This window comes from Corticium candelabrum, chromosome 8, assembly GCF_963422355.1.
Source record: "Corticium candelabrum chromosome 8, ooCorCand1.1, whole genome shotgun sequence".
NCBI lineage: Eukaryota > Metazoa > Porifera > Homoscleromorpha > Homosclerophorida > Plakinidae > Corticium > Corticium candelabrum.
The window spans coordinates 6948966-6969771 of NC_085092.1; the positions used below are offsets into that span (position 1 = coordinate 6948966).

The following is a 20806-nucleotide window of genomic DNA, read 5'->3' on the forward strand; positions in this document are numbered from 1 at the left end:
GTTTGGTTAAATTGAATGAAGGACAGAGGTGAGTTGTATGTGATGTTGATGTGCTATTTTTATAGTCAGTTGGTGTTGATACTTGTAGATGCATGTATTCATAATGTACTCACTGATAATAACATGTGATGTCTCTTATCAATGGTAGCTTGGAATGACAGCTCTACATTATGCTTGTCGGAATGGTCATTTGTCTGTTGTGGAGAAATTATTGGCAGCGGGATGTAATAGAGAAGCAATGAGTAATGTGAGTGTGGTTGCTTGTGACAGTATTTGTGTTTTTATTTTGTGAATTGTAAGGCTGGTATAATTGTTACTTGGTCTATTAGTTGATGTAATTGAGTGAAGTGTGCAAGTTTGATTAGAAAGAACAATAAGGCCAATGCATGTAGGTTACAACGAAACAATGAAGCAACGAGAGAGAATATTGGTGAAAAAGAAAAATATTTGAAATTTCCAGTAGTAATATTGTAAAGCCCAACACTCATTAGTAGTCACAAGTCATTCACATTCATATTTGCATACCATTTGAGTGTTTGGTAGAGACACTTATTGTGCTAAATTAACTTGTACAGTAAAAGTCATTGTAGCATGAACTTTGCAACTTTGAGGTGGAGAGGTCCTTATTTACAAGTGTAGTGAACTGGACAACACGTTAGAATAGAGTCATAGATATCAAGTTATGATTCCTTGGGGGTTCTTTGTAGGGAGGGCTTAGATAACCTAATAAACGTAAATAAAAAATTAATGAAGCAAAGCTATAGATGCGCTGCTGGCCCTTTAACTTCATACTTGCAAACACCTCTTTCCGGATGCCTGTGTGAGATAGATAGATAATCATTGTACAGTAATGGCAGACAAGACAGTAGGAGTGCGTGCATGTGAATGAAAACGACAACACAAATCCCGGATACCTACAGCGGGAACTCAACTGTACAGTGTATTGTCCAAATTTAGTGTCTTGATGAGCTTCAAATAGGGTTAGGGTCAACATATAACATCACCTGCATCACCAACTTTGACCACGTCTTTTGGGGCGGGGCTAAATTTGCAATAGATGAGGAGGCACGTTTGAAGGGGTTAGGAAAATGCATGAAGCAGTAACTGTTGAGTGTGTTATTTCAGTTATTCCTTGTTTATATGTTGTGTTATGGATAATACATTAGATTATATTACAGTGCAACTGCACGAGGTTTGTTGTACTCGATAGAATGTTGTTGACAAGATTTACTTTCACTGTTTATATCAGCAAACCATGATGATTGAGTTGCTGTGCAGCAGTGGACACAAGAATGTCATAATAAGTGTTTGTATGCAGTTAATAGGGATGGATGATGTAAGAAGTTTGTATGACACATACGAGTGTTAGACTGTGATGTGTAATTGCATGCAGAGCTACCACACTATGGAAGGACACGTCGGTTGGCTATGTACTATGCCACATACACACACACTACAACATAAACCACACCTATTGTTTGTAAAGAGCTTGTTGTAAGTGCACAAGACTGCAGTTAACTCAATGAAAATGGACATGATGATTATGGTAGTAGTGGTTGTGGTGATGACGATGATGACAATGAGGATGTAGTTTATGGTATGAGATCTACACATATTATAGTTCTAGCATCCACTTATAAATCAACACAAAAATTTTTCTTAGCAACACAGTTTAGGAGATGTGCTATTTCTGATTTTTAAGAAATTTTGTACTAGCAAGTTTACGTAGGAACATTCAATGAATTAGGGGACTGAAGAGTGTCGTATTATGTAGGATACATAGAAATATGTAGGAGTGTCACTTCTGTAGATGAGTACAAACACAAGGGTGCATTTCTTTTGCCTCTTCTGCTCTTCTGGAAGAGGCCAGAAGAGTCACGCGACCTCTTCTGGTCGTTTCTTTTGCTTCTCCCCCCTTCTTCTGAAGTGTTCAAAGAGTCACGAGACCTCTTCTGGCCGAAAGGCGGAAGAGGCAGAAGAGAAGAGGTCTCGTGACTTGTGAGACATTAAAAACGCGTGTATTGATGGAGCCGTACGAGCGTGTTTGCTTCCATTGCTTTGGAAACCAAGTGGTCTTCAAGCAATATCAAGTCCCACAACTACAGCTGCTGCTAGTGGGTGTTCTCCAAGAACCCTATTTGAGGCACCAGAAACGAAGACAACGGTTGTAGAAGTCGCCTCTTCAAGTAGAGATCCAATTTCTTTAGTGAAGACCTTATTTTGCTAATAATTTCACAACCGGACGTGTAAACTATTAATGCGCATGCTCAGCTCTTCTAGGTCCTCTTCTGGTCATTTCTTTGGCTTGGCTCTTCTGATCAGACTGCGCATGATCGACCTCTTCTGTTCTCTTCTGACACCTCTATTCCAGAAGAGCAGAAGAGGCAAAGAAATGCACCCCTAATTTGGGAAATGCCTATGTGTTTGTGTAGCTTAAGGCCTGTCCACACTAGACCAGAATGGATTGCGATCAGATCGCAATTCGATCGCGATCCGATCGTGATAGCGAGCATCCACACTGCACTTTGGAAACGATATCTCTGCCTCATTTCGATGTCACGTGACTGATGATCGATGTGTACGTGTCGCTTCTTTGCTTGTGGAAAGCATTGATACAGTGACGTAAGGTGAGCGAGAACAAAGAAGAGTGACGAGTGCTAGATGTTCCGACTACATGGGTAGCGTACGTGAAGGTAACGCCCACTATTTCTAATTGGATTCAACCGATCGCGATGGGATCACGATCGAAACCACCTCGCGATGTGGATCGGACAGATCACAATTGAGTTGCAAATGTGGACAGCGTTGCGGTTGGATTGCGATCAGATCACGATCCAGTTGCCAGTGTGGACAGGCTTTTACGTACTACTACTTAGTAACTAGTAACTGAAGCTGTGTTCTACTCGCTTTAGAGCTACGAGCGTATGTGCATGTAATTGTGTGTGTGTGTGTGTGTGTGTGTGTGTGTGCCGTGCGTGTGTGTGTGTGTGTGTGTGTGTCTGTGTGTGTGTGTGTGTGAGTGAGTGAGTGTGTGTGTATTTATTGTGAATATTAATGTAAATTTTATTAATTTTTGTCTATTTATTGTCATTATTATTAATTAATCATTAGCTTGTTGCTAGAATTAATGTATAATTCTTTGAAAAAAACAGGGTTAGTCTATGTGATTAAAGATAATTAACTTAATATCATCAATGTCCCACACTATAGATATTTTGAATTCAGCACATGCACATGCATGATATCTGCATAACTCTTGCACAAAGTGGGCTTGTCCACGTTATTTCTCAATTCTGATGTAGCGCACTTGCATCACTTGAAGATAACTATTGAGGTGGACGCGATTACCACAGTATCATGCTTTCATTGAGCCATTGCTATCATCTTTCGTTCAGTTAGTTTGCCATAGCTAGAGATCTCGTAGGTCTCTTGTATCTCCATGGGAAATAACTGTGAAGCGACATTTAGCGACAGGATCCAAAACAAAGCAGCTTTAACGTTTCCTATGAATCTTTCTTGCTAGACTACATCGATCATTCATCATCAGTCTTACATCTAAAACATATTGCTCTCTTGAAGATTGTGTATGACATATGTTGGTCATGTGCAACAGTATCCCATGGGACCTTCCCTTGGCTTCTTGAAGAACAATGAATTCGTTTCTTTTGTAAAAATTAACATACCTGTACAACTATTAGCCAAACTTTACTCTGTACTTCTCAGTTCCACAACAGTTTGACCTTATTAACTTTATTGCTATGGATACGACATCTCAGCCTATTTGTCATAATGCGAGGGGATTGTTATGTCATCTATTGTTGGTGTCCCAAGGGACTGCTGATTGGCTCAACAAATTCCCAAGAGTGATTCAAGGTGACAAGCTAGTGTTATGTCAGCTATTTTATGTGTCTCAAAACGACTACTGATTGGCTCCTAACATGACACACCCTTACAAACATACAGGTGTACAAACATAGATAGCAACTTGACAGACAGACTGGCAGTCAATTTAGCTTGTTTAGAGTAAGCTTATGGTGATATCCTTTTTTTACTCTTGTAGCTACCTAGAGTCTACTGTAACAGTATTTGCATTGTATGTGCACTTGTGTTTGTTTGTTTGTTTGTTTGTTTGTTTGTTGATGCTGAACAGGAGGGTGGGATGAAGTTCTATGGCAAATGTGCTTACTGTATTGAAAAAGTTTGACAGAAACTGGTTTAGTGATGACTTGATTTTACTAGATTTACTTTAGATGAATATTAAATTACACATAGAAAATGTTGTATGTGGCTACCAATTTGAGTGTTTGCTTGTGTAACAGTTAAAGGATTAGAGTATTGAGGTTACATTGTGGAATTGTGTTTGGTTAAGGACAGAGGTGAGTTGTATGTGAGGTTGATGTGCTATTTTTATAGTCAGTTGGTGTTGATACTTGTAGATGCATGTATTCATAATGCACTCACTGATAATAACATGTGATGTCTCTTATCAATGGTAGAATGGACGGACAGCTCTACATTATGCTTGTGAGAAAGGTCATTTGTCTGTTGTGGAGAAATTATTGGCAGCAGGTTGTAACAAAGAAGCAAGGACTAAAGTGAGTGTATTTGCTTGTGACAGTATTTGTGTTTTTATTTTGTGAATTGTAAGGCTGGTATAATTGTTACTTGGTATTAGTTGATGTAATTGAGTGAAGTGTGCAAGTTTGATTAGAAAGAACAATAAGGCCAATGCATGTAGGTTACAACAAAACAATGAAGCAACGAGAGAGAATATTGGTGAAAGTGTTGTAACAGTAAGAATTAACTGGAGAGAATAGAAGAGAGACGAGTGTTTGTGGATGAGTGAGAGAGAAAAAGAAAAATATTTGAAATTTCCAGTAATAATATTGCTAAGTCCAACACACATTAGTAGTCACAAGTCATTCACATTCATATTTGCATACCAATTGAGTGTTTGGTAGAGACACTTATTGTACTAAATTAACTTGTACAGTAAAAGTCATTGTAATATTGACTTTACAACTTTGAGGTGGAGAGGTCCTTATTTACAAGTGTAGTGAACTGGACAACACGTTAAAATAGAGTCATAGATATCAAGTTATGACTCGTTGGGGGTTCTTTGTAGGAAGGGCTTAGATAACCTAATAAACGTAAATATAAAATTAATGAAGCAAAGCTATAGATGCGCTGCTGGCCCTAGCCTCGTACCCAGGCCCTCTTTCGCGCCCGGAGAAGAGGGCCTGGTACACGTTGTATTCGCATGCGCGCATAAATTAGAAGGAAATCGTGGTAATATATGCACGCATGCGGAACCGACGCTGTTTAGAATCTCGAGCCGATAATGTCGCGCGCAATCGACAGTGAAACAGCTTCCGTGTTCAGTAGTGATGAAGCCCTAGATCTAGACCCAAGGTCAAGTGAAACTCCGCGTTCGCGTAATCTTTGACTTGTTCTATCATCAGCAATACTATAGGAGACACGATCGCGACAATGACGACATATCCACAATCTTCTTCACCACATTTCTCTAGCTTGAAGTCAACCCTATACGGTGTATGTTGATAGCACAGCGATTTACCGTATCCTGTAGGAAGCCAGCTGCAGACGTCGTTTCCGTTGTAGATGTGCTCTACGACAACACGCTGCTGCTCCTTCAGCTCTACATTACACAGCTTAAGCTTGCCTAGAGCGTAGTGCAACACCATATCAAAACCAGAAGCTCTGCCTTCATCCACCATTTGCCAAATTGGGTCTTACTGCGCGCGACATTATCGGCTCGAGATTCTAAACAACGTCGGTTCCGCATGCGTGCATGTATTACCACGATTTCCTTCTAATTTATGCGCGCATGCGAATACAACGTGTACCAGGCCCTCTTCTCCGGGCGCGCAAGAGGGCCTGGGTACGAGGCTATGCTGGCCCTTGAACTTCATACTTTCAAACACCTCCTTTTTGGATGCCTGTGTGAGATAGATAGATAATCATAGTACAGTGATGGCAGACAAAACAGTAGGAGTGCGTGCATATAAATGCAAAACGACAACACAAATCCCTGATGCCTACAACGGGAACTCGACTGTACAGTGTATCGTCCAAATTTAATGTCTTGGTGAGCTCCAATTAGGGTTAAGGTCAACATATAACATCACCTACATCACCAACTTTAACCACGCCTTTTTGGGGCCGGGGCTAAATTTATGCAATAGATGAGGATGCATGTTTGAAGGGGTTAGGAAAATGCATGAAGTAGTAACTGTTGTGTGTGTTGTTTCACTTATTCCTTGTTTATATGTTGTGTTATGGATAATACATTAGATTATATTACAATGCAACTACAGGAGGTTTGTTGTACTGGATAGAATGTTATTGGCAAGATTTACTTTCACTGTTTATATCAGCAAACCATGATGGTCGAGTTGTTGTGCAGCATTAGACACAACAATGTAATAATAGGTGTTTGTATGCAGTTAATAGGGATGGATGATGTAAGAGGCTTGTATGACACATACGAGTGTTATATCCCATTCACACGAGCTCTCCTAACCGGGCCAGCACGGGCTGGCATGGGTCAGTGCTGAATGAAATCGTCCTGTGAATGTGGGCCAAGCCGTGCCGAGTTGTGCTGGCCTGGCCCACCACAACTTGCCGTGCCAGCACGGGTTGGCCCGGTTCAGCGCGTTTTCAAATCGTCGTGTGAATGCGGGCCAAGCCTGTCTGATGGCCACGCATGCTCAATACATACGAAAATGGCATGGTCAGAACACGAAACCTTGTACCTCATAACATTGTGGGGTGAGGGCAGCATCCAGGTTCAAATTGAAGGCTGTGCTAGAAACAGGGAAGTTTACGTCAAATTAGCGGAACAAATGAAGGGAGCCGGATACTTACGAACTAGCTTCGGCGTCCCAGACCCGTGTAGCGCCGATTCATAATCGTCCTCCCACACGGGTCTTGGAGGCCGAGGCTACTTACGAATGGGTGTACATTGTCTCTACAAACAACATAGCTAGCATGCGCACCAAGGAACACGCCTACTATAGCGGCTGGCTCGCTTTCTCTACACGTTGTGTGAACAAGAGCTGGCTTGCTTTACTAGCTCGAGCTGGCTTGGCTCGGCTCGGCCCAGTTTGGAACTGTGCTCGTGTGAATGGGGTATTAAACTGTGATGTGTAATTAAGCAGCTGAATGCAGAGCTGCCACACTTTGGAAGGACAGGTCGGTTGGCTGTGTACTATGCCACATACACACACACTACATCGTAAACCACACCTATTGTTTGTAAAGAGTTTGTTGTAAGTGCACAAGATTGCAGTTAACTCAACGAAAATGACATGATGATTATGGTAGTCGTGGTTGTGGTGATGAAGATGATGACAATGATGATGTAGTTTCTGGTGTTAGATCTACACATATTATAGTTCTAGTATCCACTTATAACTCAACACAAAAGATTTTCTTAGCAACACAGTTTAGTAGATGTGCTTTTCTGATTTACGAGAAATCTTGTACTAGCAAGTTTATGTAGGAACATTCAATGAATTGGTGGCACTGAAGAATGTCGTATTTTGTTGGATACATAATACGTGTGTGTGTGTGTGTGTGTGTGTGTGTGTGCGCGTGTGTGTGTGTGCGTGTGCGTGTGTGTGTGCGTGCGTGCATGTGTGTGTGCATGCATGTGCGTGCATGCACGTGCGTGTGCATGTGTGCATGCATTCGTGTGTGTGTGTGTGTGTGTGTGTGTGTGTGTGTGTGTGTGTGTGTGTGTGTGTGTTTATTGTGAATATTACTGTAAATTTTATTAATTTTTGTCTATTTATTGTCATTATTATTAATTAATCATTAGCTTGTTGCTAGAATTAATGTATAATTCTTTGAAAAAACAGGGTTCCTGTTGATGTGATTAAAGATAATTAACTTAATATCATCAATGTCCCACACTATAGATATTTTGAATTCAGCACATGCACATGCATGATATCTGCATAACTCTTGCACAAAGTGGGCTTGTCCACGTTATTTCTCAATTCTGATGTAGCGCACTTGCATCACTTGAAGATAACTATTGAGGTGGACGCGATTACCACAGTATCATGCTTTCATTGAGCCATTGCTATCATCTTTCGTTCAGTTAGTTTGCCATAGCTAGAGATCTCGTAGGTCTCTTGTATCTCCATGGGAAATAACTGTGAAGCGACATTTAGCGACAGGATCCAAAACAAAGCAGCTTTAACGTTTCCTACGAATCTTTCTTGCTAGACTACATCGATCATTCATCATCAGTCTTACATCTAAAACATATTGGTCTCTTGAAGATTGTGTATGACATATGTTGGTCATGTGCAACAGTATCCCATGGGACCTTCCCTTGGCTTCTTGAAGAAGGAGGAATTGGTTTCTTTTGTAAAAATTAACATACCTGTACAACTATTAGCCGAACTTTACTCTGTACTTCTCAGTTCCACAACAGTTTGACCTTATTAACTTTATTGCTATGGATACGACATCTCAGCCTTTCTGTCATAATGGGGGGGGAAATTGCTAGGTCACCTATTGTTGGTGTCCCAAGGGACTGCTGATTGGCTCAACAAATTCCCAAGAGTGATTCAAGGTGACAAGCTAGTGTTAAGTCAGCTATTTTATGTGTCTCAAAACGACTACTGATTGGCTCCTAACATGACACACCCTTACAAACATACAGGTGTACAAACGTAGATAGCAACTTGACAGACAGACTGGAAGTCAATTTAGCTTGTTTAGAGTAAGCTTATTGTGATATCCTTTTTTTACTCTTGTAGCTACCTAGAGTCTACTGTAACAGTATTTGCATTGTATGTGCACTTGTGTTTGTTTGTTTGTTTGTTTGTTTGTTGATGCTGAACAGGAGGGTGGGATGAAGTTCTATGGCAAATGTGCTTACTGTATTGAAAAAGTTTGACAAAAAATGGCTTAGTGATGACTTGATTTTACTAGATTTACTTTAGATGAATATTAAATTACACATAGAAAATGTTGTATGTGGCTACCAATTTGAGTGTTTGCTTGTGTAACAGTTAAAGGATTAGAGTATTGAGGTTACATTGTGGAATTGTGTTTGGTTAAGGACAGAGGTGAGTTGGATGTGAAGTTGATGTGCTATTTTTATAGTCAGTTGGTGTTGATACTTGTAGATGCATGTATTCATAATGTACTCACTGATAATAACATGTGATGTCTCTTATCAATGGTAGGATGGATGGACAGCTCTGCATCATGCTGGTCAGGGTGGTCATTTGTCTATTGTGGAGAAATTATTGTCAGCAGGATGTAAGAAAGATGTCAAGGACAATGTGAGTGTATTTGTATGCAATAGTATTTGTGTGTATTTTGCGAATTGAGAAAAGATGTGAATGAGTGTCAGAAGTCTTTACCTAAAAGTCTAGCATGCAGTCATCACTCTTAATTTGCTGTCAGTCATCTAATTTCCACACGAGTTCCTTCCAAGCCGAGTCGAGCCATCCCCTTGTTCACACAGCATTCAGAAAAGCAAGCCATGCAGCTCACTTAGTGGGTGTGTCTGTTGCTAAGCTACGGACGATCACATGTGTGTTTGAAACACTTGCGCTACCTTTCCTTGATCATGGATCGGCTACAATCTGCCTGTAAATTTCTGGATAGCATTACAACAGTCAAAGGGTAGAGGGTCTGGTTATGTGAGACTACAGTTCAGCTTGGTTACTGTTCACACAGTGAAGGGGAGCCAAGGTGAGCCAAACTGTGCTGGCATTGCTGTTTGAGGAGGGCCATTCCAACACGGCTTAGATCGGCTGATGTTCACACAACCTTTCAGAGCTAGCCAACCCATGCTGACTTGTATTTGCCCAGTTACAAGTGCTTGTGTGAATGGGCTATAAGGACTAGTGTGTTTATGTGATGAACCTGTTGTGCATGCTGATTCAAGTAGACTTTCTTCAAGTAATATCTGTGTACTTTAATGTACATGTCAGTATCATCAGTAACCCTAACTGAAACCACCCTCAAACAATAATAATTATTAGATGCATGAGCAAACACTTTAATTTGTGTGTCGTGTTGTCAAGAAAGATTAAGTGATGACAAAGTTGCAATGGCAATGTGACAGAATTTGACATGCACGTGTGTTGTGAGCAGCTTACTTACTATAATCTCTTGTTGTTTACTGTTTTTTTGTATCTCATTTCATCTGCTTGTTTTAGGATGGATCAACACCTTTACATGTTTCCTGCTCATCAGGATTCTGTCGTGATAGTCACCTGTCAATTGTCAAGTTGTTGATATCATCAGGAGCTGATGTGTCAGCAGTGAACAATGTAAGTGTACATTTGTTGTGTTTATTTATAGTATATCTTGCTAATGTGGAGTATGTAGCTTACATTTGGTGAAGCTTAATCTATAAATGGTGACAGCAGTGATTGTGAACTCTGCCTAATAATTAAAGATCTTCTGAAATGTTGCAAGAAGAACAAACAGATAAATAAAGACAGACCCGTTCTATCTGGGCCACACCGTTTGCATTTATCCATCTGGGCGTTCTGTCTGCGCAGTTAGAGCTCTGCACCGATTTCTGGCAATTCGTGAAGGCACTCTTGGTGAGCCATTGTTTCGACGTGCTGATGGTGCATACGTAACTCACAGATCATTTACCGCTCGTCTGCGTTTACTGTTACATGCAGCCGGCATCAAGGAGACACTCTACACGGGTCATAGCTTCCGCATTGGTGCAGCAACAACTGCTGCAGCTGCGGGTATGCCCCTTGGTTGATCCAGACATTGGGTCGCTGGTCTAGCGACTTCTACTGATGCTACGTTTGCATCTCAGTGGATACAATCAGGGAGTCTCTTTGCAACCGGCAGCCACGTCTGCCCATGGGACTCTGGCTTGGTGTCTGCTTGCTTTGAGTTGCATTTGGGTGTGGCAGGCTGAACTCTGGAGGGAATGTTGGGGTACGGTTACATAAGCGAGTTCAGCCTTACAGTCTGGGTGAGCTCTACTTGGATTTGAAGCCTGGTGCCTTAGACAGCTCAAGAAACCCTGCACTCCGGGTGGTTTAGAACTAGTGCTTCGGTTTGGATGTGTTTTGTGTTCGACGATCAGGACGGTTTTGTTTGTGATGTGATTGATCTGGCGCTCCGGATGATCATATGGTTCAATGTAGTTCGGCACTCCGAACGGTGTTCAGCATTCGAGTTTGACAGTATCGTATCCCCTATTGTGAACCCCTCCCAATGCGACCCAAATCACGTTGCAACGCTCTAAAGCATGGTGTTCTTGTGGGCATGGTGGTAAGCATTTTTAAAAGATGACAGATGTGAGCAGTCATTAACTGGAGACACGCATGCTTTAGGGTTACAGTAATATCTCTGTGGACGGACGGACGGAGCAAGGGACGGATGGACAATTGGAATGCAGCACATATGCTCATTGTCATTGCTGGTGTTAATTAGTTAGTTATAAGAAACATTATTAGATAAGGACATTGAGGGACATTGTTTGTATTGTAGTAGAGTGGTATTGTAAATTATAATGGTGAAGTGATGGAGTTGTTATTTGGTGGTGTGACTGCATGGAGGTGGGACTGTGTTTAGTGAAATCATACATTGATAATGATTTTGTTTGAAGTCATGATTATGATGTTGGAATTCATGGAGAGTAATGAATTATTATCCTCATTGGTCAGTCACACGACAGCATATGACATGGCTACGTGTTGATTGTGAATGATGACTGAAACAGCAGTGAACATCAGTTTGCTTAATTAGTGTGTGAGCAGTACTAGAATGAGTTGCTGTACAACTGTGTGGCACGACAGCTAAAGAGATGTTTAGTCAACTGCATGACATTTGTCTTATTCATATTGTCTTTCTAACATTCACTTTTATCACACACTTGCTATGCTGATTGTGCATTGTGTATGTACTGGATAATAAGCTGGTTAACTATTTATTGATTATATGTACTTTGTTCTGTGTGATATTGTTATGTTTCATTGCACTAATAATACTGTCTATTATTGGACAGAAAGGACAAACACCATTACAAGCTGCAGAAAACTATTTGGACTCAGGTTCTAGTTCAAGTAAAGAAAATCATTCTCGAATTATTTCTTATTTGAAAGAATTGAATGAGAATGTATGAGCTGATTGTCACACAGTATAGGTTGTGTGTATTGATTAGTGGTTGTGTGTGATGTTAGAGTTCTGTTGCAGCTGGAAATTCAGCATCAAACATCACAGATAGTACAACTGCAATTGCTGACAACGATCATCCAAGTAAGTGAGACAATAGAAACATTTGATGACGTCATACAATAGTCATTAACATCACTCGTAATACACTACTATGTTGTAAGCAACATGCCCGCTAGTTACGATACCGCGTAGACACGAGACAGTGTGGGCTTCAATGGGGCAACGTGCCAGGCTGTGAGGAATTTGTGAACAATGGGTTAACCAGAGTTGTCATGTCATACGCTGAGCTCAGACAAGTGGTGTGAACTCAAGAGGTCACTGAGGGTGACGTTGGAGGATCAATGGCCGTTAGAACCATCATGTAGTGAAGCCCAAGAGGTCAGTCAAGCTAACGTTGGAGACTGTCACACCCTGCTTGAGCCCAAGAGGTCAGTGGAGTTGACGTTGGAGGCTCAACACACCATCACAGAACCTATTTCGTTTAATGACGTACATGAGACAACTGGCTTGCATCAAAGTTGTTAGTCGCATTGACGTTGCAACCTGAGTGGAGATACACTCGTACGTAATGTTGGGGCAAGACTGACCTGAACAAGGCCCCTCCCCCAAATGGCACGCTACCCCAAAGAGAGCCAGGAGACTGCATGTGTACCAGGGTGCTGGGGTACAACTTGAGACATTTGAATTCAACAGATATGACCGTCTGCATGTGCAAATTGCGGTAGATCTAATGCTGTAGGACAGGACATGTAATTTATAAAGACTTTATCCCACAGACTGAATGGTGTGTCGGTCTAAGAAATGAGTCGATGCTCAAGCAGAGCAGGTCTGTTTTAGAAGCCTTGATGTGCAGCCGATACCCATTGTCGTTGGTTGTGAGATCAGGGCGTAATAGCTTTCGGTCTTTGTCACAATTGGTGGGGCTCGGAGCCGTAAATTCCGAGCACCGAAGAAAGCCGAAGAAGGCCCCAGTAAAGGCGTCCCAGTACATCTGACGATTGTCGGTTGATAGGTCAAGACGTTCTCGCAGCACCGATTTCATTTGACTCATGATCTTGATAGTGATTGGAAGGCAAGGAGTGGGAGGTATATGTCTAATAACGACAGTATAGTTAATGTTTGCCGCCGTAAAAAACAAGCAACGGACGAGTGCCATGAGATTGGGGCAGTGGAATGGACCGTGTTGCCATAAGTCGACTGCGCTCTGATTGTCACAGTGGAATAAAACCAGCTTGCCAGACCAATGCTTGCCCCACGTCAAACAGGCTACGACGAAACCAAATGCTACGACGTCACTTGCCAAAACCGTGTGAACCGGATGCATCTGTGTTGAGCTCCATGTCTGCGGCGGCAGAGAGATGGACATCCGGCATCATTGCGATCCCATTTCAGGACGGGAGAAAGCGATACCACCATTGGAAATCCTTCCTAGTTTTTGCTGTTAATGTAGACATGGTGTGATGACTCAATTGAATGGAGGTTGTCAGGTCAATGAGTCTTTGTAGAAAAATTTGGCCAGCTGGAATGACCTTGCATGCGAGACTAAGCTTACCGATTATGGATGTAAGTCACACTTGGTCGTCTTATGGCATGATAGCCATTGGGGAATTTCATCCATCAGATCTCTCAGTTTTTCAGGAGGTAACCTTGCAACCAGTGCCTGAGTCAAGTTTAATGCCTAGGCAAGTTATGGTTGTAGTCGGGCCTGTTTCTTTGCTTGGCTTCATCAGTACGCCCAGCTGATGGGCTTTGTTCTTCACCCGTGTCATGGGTACACGGCAAGTGGAGTTGTCAGGTTTGACAAAGAAGAAATCGTTGAAGTAGTGTAGAACACGATTAATGTGGCACTCGTTTACTAGGATCCATTCAAACACGTCCGCTACTTGATTAAATAGTGGTAGTGATGAGGGTAGACCGAAGGGCAAGCACTTGTCGACGTAGTATTGGCCGTCCCAATAAACTCCCAGTAGGTCCCAATCCTCTTGGCGGACTAAGCGCAAACGAAAGGCATGTTTAAAGTTCATCTTCGCCATGCAGCAACTCTGACCAGTCTGTTTCACGAACGCAATGGCATCGTCAATTGTCTTGTACCACAGGTGGTACTCCTCCAGGTCAATGCCGTTGTTAATACTAAGTCCGCGAGGAGAGGTGCATGATCAGTCTCTAGCTACCGTTTTTCTTTGGAACAGCACTTACGCCAGAGCACTGGAGAGTTGGCAGAGGGGTAAGGCCAGTCATGTGACTGCATTTGCTTTCTAAATTGAGTCCTTCCAGAGCTCGAGAAATTGGTCCAACTAGTTGTCGTCGTTAGATCCAAAAATTTTAGGTCGTCAAACCTTTTAGTCTAGGACGTCATGTTGATATCAATAATGGTGTTTAGTGGTATACTGCCATTTTGGACCGCGTGCGAGGAGAGGACTGGGTACGAGTCTAGTACAAACATACAGCGCAGTATTCCGTACTTCACAATGGCATGCAACCAAGCGTATCCAACACATTACCGCTGAGCCAATGGATACGACGTGTTACACTAGACAGAGCTAAGACATCTTTGCAATAGTGATAGCTAATTGAATTAGTGATTAAACGCATACCACCTCTCTTTGTCAAAACAAGGCGGGGTTTCAACCAGACTTCCACATCACATTGCGGAAGTTGTCCGTTTCTTGCTACTAAAATCATATCTACCCTATTTCGACCTACATGATTTACCATTGTCTCCGCTTCCTCACGTGCTCCCTGGTCATAAACTTCATGCCTGTACTCTGTCGGAATCCTGAGATGGTTCTTGCACTTCCCGTTTCATTATCCGGGATATGACCAGTTTGTCTTGTTGACGTAATAATTTACTACGCATACATGTCATTGTACGACAAATTTCCCAATGCGAGCGTCAACCGGCACATGTTTCAGTACAGTACAGCTATCCGCCTGCATACTGAGAAAGCCATTACAAACTAGCCTTGGTCTGCTATAGTCGTCCTAGACTATAACGCTAGTTGTAGGCTGTAATATTTAACTCGTCAAATGATGACTCGATGACCTATTTTTCGAGCCCTGCCTTGCTAAACAATAACCTTGTGCTCGAGTGCGGATTTTAGGTTGGAAGATAAACTAAACTAAGGTGCACCAGTGTAGCCAAGATTGAAACTATGATGTAGTGACCAAAGCATTGATTCAATGGACGTACGATCAGTGTGATTGTGTTAGTGACATTGCAAAAGCTCAGGCTGAAGTGGATGGAGTGTCTGGTTTATGCTTGTTTATTGGTGCCCTTGCAGGAGCACGTGGCCTCAAGGTGATCGTGGTGGCAGATGAAACATTCATGTCGGTATTTCACAGGCTAGGTGAGGCTTGGTTCTTGCATCTACCAGCATTGAAGAGACGACAGATTTTGGGTTTGCCCGGAAAGGTATTGAAGATGTTACCGGAAGATGTGGTTGCTTGCCTGGGGACAAAAGGACTGGTTGGTGTGTGCACAGTCTGTTGCCATGTGACCTGGTTGGCTGCATGTATAGCAGGTGATCGAGGTTGCTGCACGACCTGTGAAGCACTGAGCCCACATGTGATGGTCGATCGTGTCCCATGTTACACTCGTGGTCCTGCTGGCAAAATAACGAAAGGCTCTATCGTATTTTAGCCAGGCTGAGGTTTGGTATTCCGAGCTAGCTTGAGCGACTATAGACTGGTAGCCGATAAGTTTGTAACCTTGCGCTGAATCCGCTAGTAAGACTGTAGTCGTGTATGCAGACCAAGCCTGAAGCCACGAGTTAATGCTGCAGACATGCCTGCGCTTTGCACCGGATACCGAGGCTTTCATTGCCACGGGGACCCCACTATGTTAGTCGTTACTTTAATAAGTATGGTGCCAAAGACAACATATTCACCTGCTAGTATCTTCCTCTTTGTCCTCCTAGATAGCATCCAGGATGCCGGTTGATTGCTAGATCCGACTGCCGTCCATGCATGGCCGAGAGATGTGCGAGGGCTGGAACGACGTGATTTTAATCTTGTGCAGGAACGGTGACTGGGCGATCTAAACCGTCGTTTGTGTTGTGATCGAGACCTTGATGATAAGTGAGAGCTTCGGCTGCGGTCGTTGTTCCGGTTCCCACAATTGCGACTCCGCATTCGGGTATGGCCCTCCCTTGTGGTGTAGCAGGAAGAGCCTGACCTGGATCTTGAACGGGTGAGCATGGGACGAATAGCTTGAGACATGGCAGCTACTGATGCTTGTACTGCTGACTGGATCACAGTCTCTAGTGATGTGCTGTTGATTGCGTGGCCATGGTAGGCATGTTTCCGTCGTCACTTTTGTGGATAAAGCTGCTGTTGGCTCTGTAGTTGTTGTAGTGGCTCTGTCAGTAGGAAAGAGAGCAGCAGACAGTTGCTTGATCTGTTCCGGTCTGGAGCCAGTGAAGACAAGGTGATATTGCTCTAGGAGCAATTGAATTGACACGTCTGAAAGCAAAGCAATTTCTTGAGGAAGAGTGAGGGACGGTGCTCGTCGGGTTGAATGACTAGTGCGCTTACTCATATCAAGAAAGCTACCAGCTAGACAATGCTAACCGAATGATGCTAATCGAACAATGCAACGTTCTCACAGCCATTTGTATTAATACATAGTTTAACCGCTAGCTATTGACATTACAAAGGTTTGGCTAACCTCTGCAATCTTCTACTCCTGATGTTAACCTACGTTTACTATGTAAACTAACCAATGACGTCATACAATAGACATTATTTATGAGGATCATTTCAAAGTTTGAGAGTCTCGTTGATAAACTGTTTGTATTATTAGCAACAACACTGCTACTTACACATTTATATACTAGAGTTCTTCATTACATGTCAACTGAAATTTTTATCTCATATTGTTTATTGGTAATCACATAATTAGCCGTCAAAGTTCACTCACTTTGTTGTCACAGAAGGTAGGACACGGCAGGAAATTGAGCATGGGCGTTCCAATTTTTTTACAAATCACAGTCTTGGAGATCAAGCACAACCACTAACTCTAACCCTAAAGCCCAATTCACAATATTGATGCTGACGCCGATGTTGACGCTGGACTAGACATGAATCCTATTGCAGCATTAGCATCAGTGTCAACATCAAAGGATGCTGCTTGCATCAAGGAGGTGTCTTTGATGTTGACACTCAGCTGAATGCATGTCAGCGTCAATGTTGTGAACAAGCCTTAACTCTAACCCTAACTGTAACTCTAACTCTAACTCTAATCCTAATTTTAATCCTAACTCTATAATATCTTAACCATAAGGTAAATTTTCTGGAAGCTGCACTCGATATTTTAGGAAATTTGGCGTGGCCATACTTACTTTCCATGAGGCAGTTTTTCTGAAACATTGTAAGATAGTCGTTTACAATAAATATTTTAGTATTACTTAGTATGTAGAAATTTAGTTATTGAAAGTAAATTTACTTAATCCTCCATTTATTTTTGCTTTGTTTTTAAAGGTTGTACAAGCTCCACAGTGGTAGCAGCAGCTTGTCATTCCTCCACACCAGTGACGGGAAGAATGAGGGTCAGCTGATTAATTAAGTATCAGTGTTTTAGTTTGATTTCTGTAGGTATTCTTTCTTTTCTGTAGCTAGTTGTCTAGTGTGTATTTAAACTAAGTTATGGTTTCCATACCAAAGACAGTCAAGACTACCACTTATCAATTAGAATATATAGTATACATTACTAGAAGAATAAGCATCCAATAGAACTGTTTTGGCTAGTGGGTGTGCACTGGGGTGTAGCTAACTTCTAGCACGCACGGCCACACACACATTGGGATAGTGTAATGGTCTCTAAACAGAAAGATGTACTACGGTACTTGTGGTTAGGAAGAAAGAATGATTGGGTTGATGAGGTTTATTTGGAATCGAGATGAGACCATACACGTATGAGCACTTTGAGAGAGTGCAAAGACATAAGACAAAGTACAGTATTGATCTCAACGTTCATTAAGTGGGACCAAATTTCTTTCTCAGTTTTTCTGTACAGCCTTGCATGAACAGACTGCTAGTAGTTTGTCTAAATACAGGATGAGGCATGAGAGATCGCAGTGCAGCTATGTGTTTTATCAATGCATTTTAGCGTTCTAAAATAGTCTGCATTTATCATGATCGTGTGGGTGTGCCATGTTTGTAATATAATGGGATATCTTACAGTGTAACTTACTGGCTAGTATATTGTGTGCTGTACTCATCTTATTATTGTAAGAATTTCTTTTGATTTGTACAGACGACTACACCCATACTGCGATCTTCAACAGTAGCGGTGAGAACGGTAGATCAGCAGTTGGTACAACAGCAGATTCAACAGATAGAGCAACCGACACAAGACGTTTTAGCAAGAGATAGGCAAACTGATGATTTGAGACAACAAATCACACATCTACAGATGGCACTGAGAGACGAGAGAAGGGAGAAAGAAGATCTACGACGACGATTACAACGAGAGCGAGACGACAAATGCAACGTTCAGAAGGATCTTGATGAAGCTCGGCAACAAATTGAGCAAATGAGCGTCGAGCAGGAAAATCTTATGCGATTACTAAATGAAGAGCAAATAGAAAAGGCTAACATTGTAGAGCTGCTTTCAGATGCCGATGCTGCAATTGAACGATACAAGCAAGAACGAGAAAACCAAGTTTTCAATATTCCCTTACGTGACATTCAATTGACTGGCACAGAACTAGGACGTGGATCCTATGGAGGTGAGATGCACATCTTATTAGGCCAGACTCATAGAATTTACATGACACAACTGGCTATTAGTCTAAGGCCGGCTTGTGCTGGCTTAATGATAAATGCTGGGACAGGTCAGCACATGGCTCAACATGACTTGAACTGCATTTTACTTGACATTTTCACTTAGAGCTGACCTGCATGTGTGTGCCTGGTAGGTTTGTTTGTATAAACTAGAAATTAAGAAATTGTATTGTGATTTAGCTGTTTGTATTGGATATTGGTGTGGCTGTCCTGTTGCTGTCAAGCGTTTGTATGATGATTTGGCTGATGTTGAACGATACATTCAACTTGTGCAACAAGAAGCGTCTGTAGCATGGAAGATACATCATCCCAACATTGCTGCTGTTTGTGGTGTCACTCTGGAGAAAGAAGTCAAGAAGGCGTGGATTATCATGGAATTACATAGCGGCTCCGTTTCTAGTGTGATCGATGCATGTCAACGAGATGCTGCACCTCTCACTGTACGAGAAAAAGTTGACATGGCACATGATTCTTTGTGCGGATTGGATCACATTCACTCGATGGTAAGAAAAGTAAATGAAATAGGGTTGAACCATGTGGTGATGCCATCTCAATCACACGTAAATTATCAAAATTGTAAGTAAAGTTGAGGTGATTATACGAATGCCAGATTAGCAAAGACAGACGGACAGACAGACAGCCAGACAGACAGACAGACATATAGACAGACATATAGACAGACAGACGGACAGATTATTTGAGCTTCATATCTTAGCCTATTATAATATTCATAGACAAGGAGAAGACAGAGACAAACATGCTGGTAATGAAACAAGTGGGGAGGAAGGCAAGCTTTAAGGCTGACAGTTATATGGAATGATGAATAAATCAGTTAGTAATCACACAGTTATATATAGATTGTTTAGTCGATGAGCATCATAAGTGAAGGATAAGAACGTAAACAACCTAAATTATACAGAGTTGTCACTTACGGAAGGATCAACACAGACTTACAAGTAACTCTTCAGACAACTACGATATCCATGTAGATATTTTGTTTCTTTTCTTGATTGTTTCTGTTCTTATGTTGTCATAGCAACCCATGGAGATTCTCCACGGTGACATCTGTCCAAGGAACATCCTGGTAACTGCAACGATGAGAGCCAAACTGGGTGATCTAGGAGCCGCTCGTTTTCAAGATGCTTCTCTTTCAGCCGGCCTTCTCAGTCCAGAATACACAGCACCGGAGAGATTTGATGCTCCAGCTCTACCAAAAAGCAAGGAGACCGATATGTACAGTATGGCGGTGACCCTGTGTGAGCTGTTCACTGCTGTTACTCCAGACCGTCGAAAAAGAATGGATCAAGTCTTACTCATCCGTCAGCTGAACGTTCGTTCCTTATGTAAACACTTGATGAGAGATAATCCTGCCACACGACCAACAGCAGCCAAAGCTCGCAATATCATTAGTCTTATTCGTGGGAAAGACGAGTATAAAGCGTGTCTTCCTAAACGAATGGTAAAGGGCAAGATGGATGGAGTGGCCGATGTCACTCTTGTTCAGCCCATTTGGTGATGTGGACATGTCACTGAACCACGTGGTTGTATTTCTTACTTGAAATCATTTCTGTGTTCTTACACATTGTGACAACATTACTTAGCAATAGCAATAAGCTGTGTTTGCACTCTGTATTCTTAGATTGACCAGACAAGTTTGAAGTAGCGTTTTTCAGTGTTTGAACTTTGATATTGTTATTGGCAGGTTTGATGTGTACACTTTTGTCACGTGTTGTGATAATAGGGTTTAGTATTTGTACATTTCCTGTTGTTAATAAATTTTCTGTTGACATGTCCAACTGTTTCCATCTTGTCTTTCTAC

The 20806-nt window shown here is 42.0% G+C and overlaps 1 protein-coding gene across 1 annotated transcript in view; it reads left to right on the forward strand.

Moving 5' to 3' along the window:
* Positions 1–20777, forward strand: part of LOC134182984 (protein phosphatase 1 regulatory subunit 12B-like) — a 23633-nt gene extending 2856 nt beyond the window's left edge. The window contains exons 4-17 of the mRNA XM_062650428.1: positions 149–247; positions 301–304; positions 1179–1192; positions 1250–1336; positions 1394–1417; positions 4497–4595; positions 9228–9326; positions 10212–10325; positions 12035–12145; positions 12210–12285; positions 17683–17750; positions 18458–18932; positions 19168–19490; positions 20024–20777. Of these exons, the coding sequence (XP_062506412.1) occupies positions 149–247; positions 301–304; positions 1179–1192; positions 1250–1336; positions 1394–1417; positions 4497–4595; positions 9228–9326; positions 10212–10325; positions 12035–12145; positions 12210–12285; positions 17683–17750; positions 18458–18932; positions 19168–19490; positions 20024–20503 (2073 nt within the window). The 3' untranslated portion in view covers positions 20504–20777. The remainder of the gene's footprint in view (positions 1–148; positions 248–300; positions 305–1178; positions 1193–1249; positions 1337–1393; positions 1418–4496; positions 4596–9227; positions 9327–10211; positions 10326–12034; positions 12146–12209; positions 12286–17682; positions 17751–18457; positions 18933–19167; positions 19491–20023) is intronic.
* Positions 20778–20806: the final 29 nt, after the last annotated feature.